Consider the following 15,086-nt stretch of genomic DNA (forward strand, 5'->3'; position numbering starts at 1 on the left):
GTGAAATTACTAAAAGTTAAGTTTATGGATGTGGCAGCGCTTCGCGGGGTATGCATCAATACTGCAGACCATATGAATATTACAGCCTATATTAATTTCATACTTTATCTGCGTCATACAGACAGACATATCATATTGCCTTTCCTGTATACACATTTTCATAACAGAATCCCTGCCACTGATCTAAAAAAAAAAAAAAAGACTGTTATAGCTCATAAATCGAGCGGTATGTTGATTGGTTGAAGCCAGTTGGCCGCCATCCTGGTACTGCCAAAACGTGTGGAGGACATGATTTACAGGTTGGATTGTGGCGGTATTACTCTCAAACTTTGGCATGTAGAATAAAAACTGGTCGTGTCAGTTTGAATTTTTTTTCAGTTCTGGTAACATGAAGGATTTATAATTCGACTTGGTAAACGAAAAAAGGCTAAGTGCAAAGGAAACACACATGACATCATGACTACCAAGAAACCTTGCATATTACCTAGGGCCCGATTTACATGATGTTAACTTTTCCCAAAATACGTTGTGAAGCACTATTATCATGACAGAAAAAAAAGTAAGCATTTTTTTGTCACAAAAACATTAAATTTTAAGTCAATAAGTTAGATAATACATGCTAAATGCGTTGTTCATTTGCTGTCTCTGCGACGTCCTATTTCAGACAGAAAGTTTAAACTTGTTTCCTCCCATTTGAAAATCATATTCAATTTGCAGAGTTCTGTATTATGAAATTCGTCAAAAAAAAATCACTGTAAATGTGTTTTCTTGCTTATCCACGGATGAAGTTTGGGAAAATATTTACATCGCTTTTTCGTGAAAGACCGTCGGCCTATAAAGGTGAAGCAGAGAGCGAACAGTGAACATCAACACCGTAAACAAAACTTTGTTCAAGTGACTTAAGGTCATCAGAAAATAAAATAAAAAACCTTACAAGCAAACTTCAACAGTTTCAAAGTAAATTTTTCTAAATTCCCTGTGGAATGTTTTCTCACAGCCACGAAACTGGCGATTAACGCAGTTGCACAGGTTGGCATGGTTGTTTTTGGAGTATCAAGATGGCGGATGGCGACTTCAGTTTTGGTGGCCAATGAGCCATCCAGTCTTTTTTTTTTTTTAGATCAGTGATCCTGCTCGGCCACAGTGTCCCCTGTTGGTAAAATGGGGATATTGCGCCTGTCATTAGACAAATGTAAATACAACAATGAGGTAATTATATGATTGTGGACCTACAGCGTGATGTTATAAACTAAATAACACGTTTGAACTCACACCCACTTTTGTTTTCAATTAAACGCATACACCCACGAGAAGGTGATGCTCACGATAAAGATTTTAGGCTCAGTTTCTTTGTTTTTTTTTAATTTCATATTTTAATATTCTATCTATTTTTACAATTGGGGCAACTGACCATTTCTGGAAAAATATATACAGGTACACCATCATTCGACATGTGTCACTGTGAGTCGTTGATCCGCATTTTTCCAGGATGATATGCGGAGTAAAACGGGGCGTTGTGGAGGGACCGATCGCGTCCATTCGCGGATAAACTCCTTTTAAAGACGTACCGCTACCGTAATGTAAGAAAAAGAAGACCTAAAATGAAAAAAAAAAAAAAAAAAAGAGGAAACGGTTTGTTGATTGGCGCGTTCACGGGGATGGGCACTGACAGAAGGCTTCGTGCAAAGGCTCGAACACGTCCAACATAAACAGGAATTTATTTTGCCATCCAAACATTTGGAGCAGGAGCGAGGGGGTGTACCGCTCATGCGTGGAACTTGTTGGGAGTTTCCCTTTTTTAACGAGGAAATTTTAGTCGCCTCTCTTGGAAAAAGCAAACGGGACAAGTAAGATTACTCCGTCGGAAAGGGAGAGGACTTGTTTGTTTTGTTTTTTTTTTTAGGGAAGGACATGGCCAAATTGTTCCGTGCTGCTATCATGGGTCCTCCGGGATCAGGGAAAGGAACCATATCGGAGAGGATTGCGCAAAGCTTCGGCCTTCAGTATTTATCCAGTGGTCATTTTTTACGGGAGAGCATAGCAGCTAATACAGGTAAGACCGACTTGGATCTTCGCGTCCCAGCCCGGGACGGACATGAATATTTTCAGAAACGTGTGACGCATGAACTAAAGCATATGCTCTGCATTCATATCGATACAGATTACTACTTTATTTAACACAGTAGTGTAACTGAATGCTTTTAAAGTCCAAGAAGATCATTTTGACCCAATAACCGTCTTGGGAAACGTCTTTTTTGGACATGTATTCGCTCTCAGAGCGGAAGCAACTGCGCATGCAACTTTGAATGCATCCTTTAATAAACCACAAATAGGACAAGCATCAATTAGATGGTTTGCGCCTGTTTGTGTTACGCACGCACTAATTACAAACCTGGAGGTGCGGTGGAAATGTTTGCTAATTATACTCCAAATAATAGCAATAATGGTTGGACTTATGATTATAGTGTTAATATACACTCAAATGTTTATATATGTTTTCTGAACAGGGAAGTCTTGTTTTATTTTGGATTTATCTCCATGCTTAGGGTCCTACACTGACATTCCCACTATGATTCTTACTTAAAAGCATTCGATTCTCACTTAAAAGGACTTTGAAGGCAGGTTGTCGTCCCCCACGTTGTTATATAACACTTGTTTGACAGTCCAGTTAGGGATTGCTGGAGTTTTGCCTCGTCAGTTTGAGCCAGCTCCCGTGTCCAGCAGCGGAAAGAATACTCATTTGAATTTCAGAGGAAGTACTCTTCCATAAATGAACTCTATTGTCTGTTGTAAACCAGAGGCCGGAGTGCAAGTAAAGACATATGTGGAGAAAGGCATGCTGGTGCCTGATCATGTGATGACCAGGCTGATGATGCCCAGACTGGAACGCTTGAGTGGTCAAAGCTGGCTTTTAGATGGTAAGAAAATATTCAAATCTGTAATCTGTGCACCGGTATACTTCATTTCCCTAATCGGTAATCAAGCATCCTCGCTGGCTTTCGTGTACTGCTGTAATATGTCTGCCCTTTTTTTTTTTTTTTGCATAAGAGAATGTCTTATTCATAATGAATGACAGGGATAGAAATGCAAGCGTTCCTTAGCAGGGATTGGCCAACTTGTTTCCACCCCTTTAGCCCACAGCACTTCTTTAGGAGAATGGCATGCATGCGCTATACAGTACTTTTACAAGTGTACATAATGGATTGTGGTAATCACTACCATCTGCTCTGGAGGCCTTCTCTTCTACAGAAGTGTTAGGGAGGATTTACATCAAGTCAACATGTCTATTTTACTATCCATTTTGAATAGAAATAGTGATATTTTTTAACCAAGTAACATGTACACATGAGGTACTGTATGCACAGTACGACACGAACAACATACTACTTTATATTCTGTGACGCTGCCCTGAAAGCACAACAGGTTACTCTTTATCCCAAATTAAATATTATCTTGTATATTTAATAGTAAACAAACATTGATGGAAAAAAACTACGTCTAGCGTTTAAACCTGGAGGCGGGATCGGTAAAATGCTAATCATCAGTCAGTAAACACATTTTAAGGCGGCACGGTGGGTGACTGGCGAGGACGTCTGCCTCACAGTTCTGAGGACTGGGGTTCAAATTCTGGCCTTGCCTGTGGGGAGTTTGCATGCTCGTTTTTTCTGGGTTTTTCCATCTCCTCCCATCCATCCTTTTTCTACTGCTTTTCCGGGTTGGGTCGCGGGGGAAGTAGCTTCAACAGGGATACCCAGACGTCCCTTTCCCCAGCCACTTCTTCCAGCTATTCCAGAGGGATCCCGAGGCATTCCCAACAGAGCCGGGTGACATAGTCTCTCCAACGTGCCCTGGGTCGTCTCCGGGGTCTCTTTCAGGTGGGACATGCCCGGAACACCTCACCAGGGAGGCGTCCGGGAGGCATCCGGATCAGATGCCCCAGCCACCTCATCTGGCTCCTCTCAATGCAGAGGAGCATTTTCTCCCACATCCCAAAAAAACATGTATGGTTGGTTTATTAAAGACTCTAAATTGCCCATAGGTGTGCATGTGTGGGGGAATGTTTGTTTGTTTCTTTGTGCCCTGCGAGTGACTGGCAACCAGTTCAGGGTGTATCCCGCCTCTTGCCCGAAGATAGCTGGGATAGGCTCCAGTACTCCCGTGACCTTTAAATCGATGGATGTCTGTTTTAGTTTGTCCAGAAAAAAAAATTGTCACACAATCAGGCCTACATGCTTATTGTATTTTTTTCAAGTGTATATACTTTACAGCATGCTTCATTCATATTTAACGAACCATTAAGATGAAGATAGCAAACTACACATTGAAGTACTTTTGCCTTCACAAGAAATGTCAGATAATTTCTCTTCCTTCTTTTGTCTGTTCCTCACTGCTAATCTTCGTTATATTCCACTCACTTATTTGCAACCTGACCAAAAACAACGAGAATATTTTATAACCAAAACATCCATCTATCTATTTTCTTCACCGCTTATCCTCACGAGGGTTGCAGGGAGTGCTGAAGCCTATCCCAGCTGTCAACGGGAAGGAGGTGGGGTACACCCTGAACTGGTTGCCAGCCAATCGCAGCGCACATGGAGACAAACAGCCACACTCACAATCACACCTAGGGGCAAATTTGAGAGTCCAATTAATGTTGCATGATTTTGGAATGTGGGAGGAAACCGGGGTGCCCGGAGAAAACCCACAAAGGATGCGGGGAGAACATGCAAACTCCACACAGGCGGGTCCGGGATTGAACTCGGGACCTTAGAATTGTGAGGCCAACGCTTTACCAGCTGATCCACCGTGCCGCCCCTAACCAAAACATGCATCTCTAAATTCCTGAAGCAGACTGTTTTATGTTTTCAGGCAGTGACCCTCGAACAAAATTTCCCGTTTGTTTTTTAACCTGTCCTGTGAAGCCGCCTTAGCCATCCAGGATGGTGAATGTGCACGCTTTTGTTGCCGGAATGGTTTCACTGTGCCACAGGGGAGTTTTAAATATTTCGTCAGTTTATGTATTTATTATTGAAAATGCAGCCAGACAGGAAGAGGTGTTCGAGGATAGACCGAGGGACAGAACTGACAACGGGAACAGGAGGGAAAACCACAGCAGAACAATAGTTGAACAGTGTAGATATGAGACAACAAGTAAAAGAGCAGTTCTGGTGATGAATGGTGTAAGTCGGATGCTTCTAGTCTCGAAACACCTTTAACAACCTATGAGTTGATATCTTAACCTGTGTTATTATTAGTGGTCCCATCACAAGCAGTTAAAGCCAATAGAGTGTCTCCAATGAATGAACATCATATCACATTTACGTTAGTCAAGTCTTGTATGAAGTGGCTGTGGTGGCACATTGAGGAACGACGCGCCCAAATGAGGAATCAAAACCAACCAGGACTTTTGTGCTTAATGTGCAAATGAAAACCTGCAAGACAGTGTAACAAACGATGGTGAAAGAATATCTAAGAATTTGCATTCCTTGAAGCTCTAGCTGACTATTTTGAGAAAATATTTTATGTATTGTTGGAATACACGGCACGGTGGATCAGCTGGTAAAGCGTTGGGCCTCACAGTTCTGAGGACCGGGTACGACCCGGCCCCGCCTGTGTGGATTTTGCATGTTCTCCCCGTGCCTGTATGGGTTTTGTCCAGGCACCCTGGATTCCTCCCACATCCCAAAACCATCCAACATTAATTGGACACTCTAAATTGCCCCTAGGTGTGATTGTGAGTCCGACTGTTTGTCTCTATGTGCCTTGCGATTGGCTGGAGACCAGTTCAGGGTGTACCCCGCTTCCTGCCCGTTGACAGCTGGGAGAGATTCCAGCACTCCTTGTGAACCTTGTGAGGATAAGCTGCAAAAGAAAATGGATGGATGGATTATTGGAATACAAAACAAAATAAATTCCATATTATGACAGTGTGATGATGACTGTTTTAACTAAAGCATTCTTTTATTTTCCTCATAATCAGTTTATGAAATGATGTATTGCATTGCAAAACAACCTTTCACTCGCCTTTTTTCAGCGTCCCTGAATGCACCTCACGCACACTTAGTGCTGCTACGTGCCTGGTGAATGTAATCATGAACGGCGCTTGCCAAATACGGCATATGTAGGCCTGTATATAATTTGTCCAGAAGGGTTATTTATATACTGTCCCTAGGAAAACTGTGCACTCTTGAATAAAAATTAACTTTTCTTTGAAAACCGTTCTATGGTGCCAGAATGAGTTAGTTCTCAAAAAAGTTCAATTACTTTCTCTACTTCCATTTTCCAAGCCGCCTTCATAAGGCAAAAAAGAACAAATGAAATTCATTTCGCTACAGCCAAAATATTGTTTGGGTGCAACACTGGTGATATAAAGAAATTTTGAGAAGTGAACGTACAACCCGGATCGATCAACAGCCGACGCAAAGGTAGACGAGTACAGACAGGCAATCATTCACATTCACTTCCAGTCATTTGGGGTTATAATTTAAACTAAAAAGTATGTTTTTGGACTGTGGGAGGAAGCTTGAATACTCAGTAAAAAAAAAACACGCAAGCACAGTGACAACTTTCACACAGACAGAACCGAGCCGACACACTTGGAGCTTATAGCGTCTGTGATGATCGTGTCCAACATGTGCTGTTTGTTGGTGTCACCGTATCCCACTCATGTCATTTCTCGTTTCACACCAGGTTTTCCACGGACACTTGTGCAGGCCCAATCCCTGAACAATTTGTACCAGCTTGACTTGGTAATCAGTCTCAACATCCCTTACGAGACTCTAAAAGACAGATTGAGCGACCGGTGGATCCACCCAGCCAGCGGCCGAGTTTACAACATGGGCTTCAACCCACCCCGAGCGCAGGTCTGAAAAGCCAAAATCTTGTGACGTGACCAAATTATTGCTGTACGATTCAGTCTCATGCTTTCGAGAATGTGAGTTGGCGTTTTCTGCTTCGTATCGTTTGTTTTTATCGTTCAAGTCTGACTGGGAGCATGCTGCCATATGCAAACAGTTACACGAGCCAAGAAGCACAAAACAATTTAAAGGGGACATTTTTTTTCAATGTTTGTGTGCAAATATATAGGCCTCCTGAGTGCCTGCATATGTTTGGTGATGTGTAAATAGGTCACACTCATGCTGTCATTGTCTTGGACACAGGCTTGTTTTTCACATTCCTTTAACTTGGAGCAGCAGCAATAATATATATAGATATAAAAAAAAATTTTTCTTCATGCACCCAAATGCATTTCACAAAATGGTAACATCTAATGACTACCCAATCCATAGAAATATATGGTCGGTTAGGCGTATAGTAACCATCGGCCAGTGTAATAAGCTCATTTTAGGATTATTGTCCAAAATAGAACGGACATTCAGCAAAATATGTATATTCAAATTGCAATAATAAAAGAATGACATGAATAGAATGTTATTAAATTTGAAGTTCTGCTCAGTCCACAATTGAAAACGAGACGCACTCATAGTCCCTGCTGTATCACAGGCGAGGAAAGTTTTCAAAGTGACACATTTTGGCAAAATCTTGGAAAATCAACAGAGAAAATAAGAGCTACAGTACGTAATCTCTGTCGTGTGTAACAACAAAGAGTTCATTTCAGACATTTATGGGCAGAATTTGGTTTCATATATGTTATTTTATTGGCATTAAGTTAATTATTGTTTCAGTTGCATTGTTGGGCAATATATGAATTTGCACGTACCCTTTTTATATGGTTCTCCAGTTTATGTTTAGGTTTCGATTGAGAAAATAAATCAAAGCAACCTCACCAGGCAGTTACTCAATACTTGATTACAATATTTTCATTTCTACATAATAGTTACGTATATTTACTCAAATAATTATTTGGAGGACTGCCTTTTACTTGTACTTTGAGTCATACTCTAAAGTAATAGTACTCTGACTTGACCACAATTTGAGGCGACTGTACTCCTCTCTCACTGTTCATTTTTTTCATAATATTGTTCATGTCTATGATAAGTCGGGATTTTATTTAATGCAAAAAAACAATGTTTCTGTCAAGTATACGTTTTTCCCTTCAAATGCCAGTGTGCCTTCCTATGAAGTACTTCCTTCCTTATTGAAGCACCTCTCACTTGTCTCTTCGTCTTAACATTTTTATCAAGTTACAGCAGGAAAATGAGTCATAAAATTGTTGCGCAACACTGTCATGAAGCAAAAGACAACCGATCATGTGACATATGAGGCGCCTCATTTTGCAACTTTTAGTGTTCTGATGTCACGGGAAAGTTGGAAAAATAAATTGCGAGTAGCACGCCCTCTAAATAGCACGAAATGAGATTTGGTCTCGACCAACAAATCACAGGAACATTTGTCTATGATGTCATCACATTTTCCTCAATGTAATATTAAATATTATTAGTAATGTTATATGTTTGTTTGCACAAAAGAGTACTGAGGCTTTTTTAAATGAACAGTTTTATTGTTTATTTGTCAGAGATGTTTTTTAGTGGCATTTGTACAATACAACACATCCACGATTTTACACGTGCTCAAATAAAAATGAATACATACATAGTACACATCACTATACATACTGTACTTGTATTCATCTTAATGAGCACCTACATGATCACTTACATGAACCTACTGTAGATCACCTAAACGTACGTATGTATTCAAAATGTATATTATACATCCCCACACATACGCTCCTAAATCCCATATTATCACAACCACTATGTACGTGAATACATATTTTGTTGTCAATGCATTCTGTGAGTGGTGCGTTTTGATTTTGACTTTCAAGATCTCTAAAATAAAAGTTCTCAAAAATGTATTTAGCTTTGCCTAACAAACATACCTGGTATTTCTTGCAATGTGTCATTAAATCAATCCGTTGCCATATTTTTGTATAGTTAGCAATTTAGGGACAAAACATTGTATTGGATAAATCAAACTTGTAATTAAAAAGAAAAGCTGACAAAATTTTGTCACTCAAAACTATTCAAAGAATTTAACTTTAAGAACGTAGAGAAGATTTAAGTGGTGGGCGGCACAGTGCAGCAACTGTCTCATGTTATTGTGTCATTATTCTATCTTTTTGTTGTTGTCCTGGCCCATTTGAACTGTTGAAGTTTTGACTTCATTATCCCACAAAGGGTAAAGATGACATCACCGGGGAGCCCCTGATTCAGCACGACGACGACAAACCCGAAGCTTTGATGGCCCGACTGAGACATTACAAAGATGTGGCGAAGCCCGTCATTGACTTATACAAGTCAGTAAATGAACAGCACAAGTTAATGTCCAGTTTATGTAATGTATACAGTACATCCAAGATTGTTTTCATGTTCCACAAATAACATTTGGACATAGAAGAAATAAGCAGGAATTTAACGTGTTTTATTTTTGCAATACAAGTACAACACTGTGTTTCAGCGTTTAGGTGCTATATGTATGGTCATTTGATTGTCTGGTGGATGTAAATACCGTAATTTCTGGACTATAAGCCGCACCTGATTATAAGCCTCACCAAATACATTTTTAAATGAAAAACCATTATGTACGTATATAAGACACACCTGTCTCTAATCCGCATGTGCCCACATCCATCCATCCATTTTTTTTGCCGCTTATCCTCACGAGGGTCGCGAGGAGTGCTGGGGCCTAACCCAACTGTCAACAGGCAGGAGGCAGGGTACACCCTGAACTGGTTGCCAGCCAATCGCAGAGCACATCAAGACAAACAGCCGCACTCACAATCAGCAGCAATACGGTAGTAACACAGCACTAACAGGGCTGGGTAAAAAAAAACATTCCGGTAAAAGTCACTGAGACACGGCAGTAATGCAGCAACACGGTTCAGGCCACCTGGTTTTATTATCTCTGAAAGCTTTTTTTCGTCTTTTTACATTGCTGTAGTTCTTCCCGCTGCTGTTTCCAGTGTCTCACCATCGATTCATTTATGCCTTCTTTATCGGCTAGCTCATTTGCTTTTTACTTGAAAGCTGCATCATATACATTTCTTCTTGCATTTTCCATGATGAGGTTCTGTTTATGCTAATTTTATTCATGCACAAAACAGGAAGTTACATTAAACGTGAGTCTTCCTCGACACATATATTCCACCTGTCTCATTCTTACCTCTTCTGCTCAAGCGCCGCCTGGCGGCCGTTAGAAAAAAAAATGCATAAAATAGCCGCAGGGTTGAAAGCGTGTGACAAAAGTCGCGGCTTATAGTACGGAAATTACGATAAATCTTACATGACAATGGTTGACTTGGCCCGTAAGATGTTCTCTTGTCTCTACACAGGTCACAAGGAATCCTGCACTCCTTTTCTGGTACAGAAACAGATCGGATTTGGCCTTACATCAACTCTCTCCTCAGCACCAAGATGCACACGCAGCCAGTTGATGCCCAACAAACCCAGGTGCCCTGACTTTGCTTGGAGACAAGACCTGGCAAAAACATCAAGAAGAACGTCAAACGTGGAGTGAGCTTCTCCGACGCTGGATTGTTTCTTTCAGGTTCATCAGTAAGAGTGGAGTTGAGAAATGGCAGAATCCAATCAGTTTTCACCTAATTGGCATTTGAAGGTGTTGCAAATTTTGCTTGGTCAAATTTGAGGTGTGCTGCGGATGTTTGCGATAATGCAACAAAATGGTATTCAGTGATTTCAAACTCTTAATTTTCACTCGCGACACGCACACCACACAGATTCTAAATTGAAGCCGTATGCAAACAGAACAGCAGATTACAGGAAGGAAAAGGAGGATGAAATAAGGTCAACTGTTCAGGACATTTTCCTTTGCAGTATACACAGTCTACAATTAACTATGCATTATCTTCAATAAGTCCGACGGATAAAATGGTTTGTGTCAAAAAAATGATGTGTAGTCGGGGCGAAAATCATTTGAAAGTTGAGTTTGAAAGTAAACTAATGTAATCCAGTACATACTAATACGGCAGTGCAATACCTCAAGAATCTAAAACCAGGGCTGTTTTGAAAATCCCAAAAGCACTTTCTGCTGACATAAAGTACAGTAATACTGTAATCCATTAAAAGTAGAACAAAATCGTTACCCTGTACAAATACCCTGAAGGGACAGCACAAAAAAAAGGACCTAATACATGCATATAATTAAACGCAGTGGCGAACAAAATGGGATATGGGTAAAGCAATTAGTTCATATTTCAAAACAGCTTCTCCCATTAGAAATTCAAATTAAATACAATATTCCGGGGGCAAACTATTAATGGGACTATTAGCAGTCATACAAGTGTAAAAATATGATGTGCTATAATTAGATAGCATCTAAGGAAGTGGGGAGGAAGGCTTGCTTAAAAGAGTCCTTTTTTTTTTTTTACATTCAAATTGTGTGACTTTCCATGTGTTTGATTTGTGAAGAAAAATATCTGGCTGTCCTCTCCCTCTCGTATTGAAACTTAATGAACATTATTGACGCCATTTTTAGATTTGCTGTGCAATGCAAAGTAGGCAGCTGCTTCGTAATTGATCCGGAGAACCAGTTACTGAGTTCATTGTTACTATTCTGCTCTATTATTTGTATCTGTCTGTCTGTTTGAAACAAATAACACGTACACGCTTCCACACTATGTTGGTGCTGTGGTTCAATTTCCAAAATGCCTCAGTGTAACCCTACACTGTACCCTTGTGGCTTCGATGAAAACCTAAACACAGACGATAGAGTCCCTTGATTGCTCGCATAACGGGCAAAAACCATCACTCTGCTATTCACGTTCAGATAATCACATTTTCAAATATATTTGTTCCACACCCATGACAAGTTACAAAGAATGTATGATGTTTTACGTTACTCCCCGACGGATGGTTATGCCCCAAGTCTGCTTTTTCTGCCCGTCACTGTATATAAAGATGTATCATTTCACACTGAATCGGGGTCTTTCGGGAGAGCACGGTACGCACGTACTGATTTTTCAACACCTCAACCGATTTTTAAAACAAGAGAGACCCCGCACATGAAGAGGAAAAAAATCAACAAGCATTCCTTAACTGCACTTAACCTATAGTATGTGGTGTACATTACTAGTGATGACCGAAACACCACACCACACTCATAATCATACATTGACTGACAATTATGAGCCTCCTTCCCCAAACCAGATGTCTGTCACAGTATCCAAGGCTGACTGTTGAGAGGAAGAAAAAGAAAAAAAAATAGTAGTAGAAAGAAATACAAGATGTTGAACTTAGTACGTGCAAATTATTCTCCTTGTTATTGCCGTGGTGATGAATAGCTTCAGTAAACAAACAACAATGAATAGCTTCAGTAAACAAACAACACAAACCACACAAACACACTCCTGTTTGTGTCTGGCAACGTCATACACTTCGTTTTCCTTCTGCATATCACAGTCACGGAGTCCGTGGCTCGGCCGAACTCGGGATGTCCACCGCGCGTAATAATTTGCAATCGTGAATGTTAAACAGGCTTAACATTCAAGATTGTCGGCACTGACCTTTTTCAAGAGCAGATGGAGGAGGAAATATGAGACGTAACTGGAGGAGAGCGCCTCGGGATAATATCATCGCTGTCACAGACATCTGAGATATGGGCCTTTGCTGATTTGATTGGGGTGGGCAGGGCGGCTGGGGGGAATGGGGACTTTTGCCCAGTTGTCAAAATGTATTTGCTCTGCTTTAGGTGGCAATGTACACAGGTACTTCTGTTGACATTCTATAGATAGGTCCTTCTAATTACTTCTAGTATGAAACATACATTTTTGTTTTACACTGAGACAATACTCTCTTACGCACTAGTGCCACGCTGATGATCGTGTAAGAATGCCTTATTATTATTTTTATAGAAACTGCTAACAATGGAAAAACAAACAAAATGTTGAGATTTGTCGGGAGTGTTAAAGTTTCATATGGCCACACCTGCGCTGCATCTGTGTAGTCTTCATGTGGTTTGACGCCTTTGTTTGGACAGGAAGCCGAGTGGGGTGTGGTGTCAAAGTACTCAGGTGGTCATGATCACACCCACTTTCCTTTTGTGTAAGATGTTTCTTTTCACGACAACTTTTGAGTACAAATTCTGATCAACCTTGTTATGTTATAAATGGAATAAAAACATTGTCTGAAAACATTCTGAATCTTCATTTGATTCACTTTTATAGCAACATTTTATGAGGCACATTCCAATAAGAGCCTTCTTTAGATGGTGACATTTAAGATGCACAAAAAGCCTGTTGAAATTTTATCCATCCATCAATTTGCTACTGCTTATCCAACATTTGGTCACAGGGGCAAGAGCTTGAAAAGGAAAAGCCCAGACTTCCCTCTCCCCAGCACATTTTGACCATCCAAGACACTGACTTTCTTCAGCGTGTCCTGGGTCCACTGATCTAAAAAAAAAAAAAAAAGACTGGATAGCCCATACACATCGAGCGGTATGTCGATTGGTTGAAGCCAGTTGGCCGCCATCTTGGTACTCCCAAAACGTGTGGAGGACATGTTTACTGGTTGGATTATGGTGGGGTTTTTCCTCAGAGTTTGGCATCTAGAATTAAAACTGGTCGTGTCAGTTTGACATTTTTTTCAGTTCTGGTAACATGAAGGATTTATAATTCGACTTGGTAAAAGGAAACACACATGACATCATGACTACCAAAAAACCTTGCATATTACCTAGGGCCTGATTTCCGTGATGTTAACTTTTCCCAAAATACGTTGTGAAGCACTATTATCATAACAGAAAAAAGTAAGCATTTTTTTGGTCACCAAAACATAAAATTTTAAGTCTATGTTATATTTTTGGAAATAAGGACTTGCAATGGGAAAATACATGCTAAATGCGTTGTTCATTTGTTGTCTCTGTGACGTCCTATTTCAGACAAAGTTGAAACTTGTTTCCTCGCATTTGAAAATCAAATTCAATTTGCAGAGTTCTGTATTATGAAATTCATCAAAAATTTCACAGAAAATTATCCACTGATGAAGTTTGGGAAAATATTTGCATTAATTTTTCACGAAAAACCGTCAGCCTATAAAGGTGAAGCACAGTCAACAACAACAACAACCGTAAACAAAACTTTGTTCAAGTGAATTAAGATCATAAGAAAAAAAAAACTTTAACAGTGTCAAAGTAAATCTTTCTAATTTACCTGTGGAATGTTTTCTCACAGCAATGAAACTAGCGATTAATACAGTCAATTGCTGTCGCTGCACAGGTCGGCATGGTTGTTTTGGGAGTATCAAGATGGCGGATGGCGACATCAGTTTTGGTGGTCAATGAGCCATCCAGTCTTTCTTTTCTTTTTTTTTTTTTAATCACTGCCTGGATTGATCTCGTACTTCCTGATGGGATGTGCCCGGAACACCTCACCAGGAAGGTGTCTGTGGGTCCGGGAGGCATCGTCACTCGATGTCCAAGCCGCTTCATCTGGCTCCTCTCTACCCATCTGACTACACATGAGAGACGGAAGCACAACCTGGCCTGGTTGCCAGAGATCACAGACAAACAATGCATAGAAAACGAGAGCACCTCATTTGAAATGTATTCTAAGATCTCTGATCTTTCTTTCCGCCAACTGGCTTCAACCAATCGACATACCGCTCGATGTGTATGCGCAATCCAGTCTTTTTTTTTTTTTTTTTTTTTAGCTCAGTGATTGGAGCAGATCAGTCGAGACGCGACTGACGATGAAAATCCAGCCCAGGTTTTACCAGGTTGCTCTAGACATGGCAACGCTGACGGGATTCACTTGGGGGCGCAGTTTTGCGGAATCATGGCGTCAGGACACTTTAACCGTGCCACATCCCTCGATTTACCTCAGGCTTGGATGCTGTGGGGGGCTACAAAACCGGGATGCGACTACATCGTGTCGCAATAGCCCCTGGTTTGCCTTCCGGTGCTAAACCCACATCTCGTCCTGCTTCTAGGACAATAAACGGTTTGACCTTTGACTTTCAGCGGATGACAATACAAAGGTCGTTGACAGTCAACCAAGGGGAGCTTGGAGGTTTGGAGCGCATCTTTGCGGCTCGAGAGGAGCTGTGCTTCCGGGAGGGAGAATGCCAGCATCCTGCCTGAAAGGTAAAGTCAAGAGATATCCCACC

General features: G+C 40.7%; 2 protein-coding genes across 2 annotated transcripts in view; both read left to right on the forward strand.

Annotated features, from left to right (window-relative positions):
- Positions 1 to 1,580: 1,580 nt before the first annotated feature.
- ak4 (adenylate kinase 4) lies at positions 1,581 to 13,111 on the forward strand. Its single transcript, XM_061824851.1, has 5 exons — positions 1,581 to 2,053; positions 2,799 to 2,918; positions 6,691 to 6,863; positions 9,141 to 9,259; positions 10,295 to 13,111. The coding sequence occupies exons 1-5, from the start codon at positions 1,912 to 1,914 to the stop codon at positions 10,419 to 10,421; spliced, it is 681 nt and encodes a 226-aa protein (XP_061680835.1). The 5' UTR covers positions 1,581 to 1,911; the 3' UTR covers positions 10,422 to 13,111.
- Positions 13,112 to 14,682: 1,571 nt separating this feature from the next.
- The window catches only part of dnajc6 (DnaJ (Hsp40) homolog, subfamily C, member 6), a 60,943-nt gene continuing 60,539 nt past the window's right edge, over positions 14,683 to 15,086 (forward strand). The window contains exon 1 of the mRNA XM_061825402.1: positions 14,683 to 15,063. The gene's annotated coding sequence lies outside the window, so the exon portion shown is untranslated. The remainder of the gene's footprint in view (positions 15,064 to 15,086) is intronic.

Source organism: Syngnathoides biaculeatus, chromosome 7 (assembly GCF_019802595.1).
Source record: "Syngnathoides biaculeatus isolate LvHL_M chromosome 7, ASM1980259v1, whole genome shotgun sequence".
NCBI classification, from domain to species: Eukaryota; Metazoa; Chordata; class Actinopteri; order Syngnathiformes; family Syngnathidae; genus Syngnathoides; species Syngnathoides biaculeatus.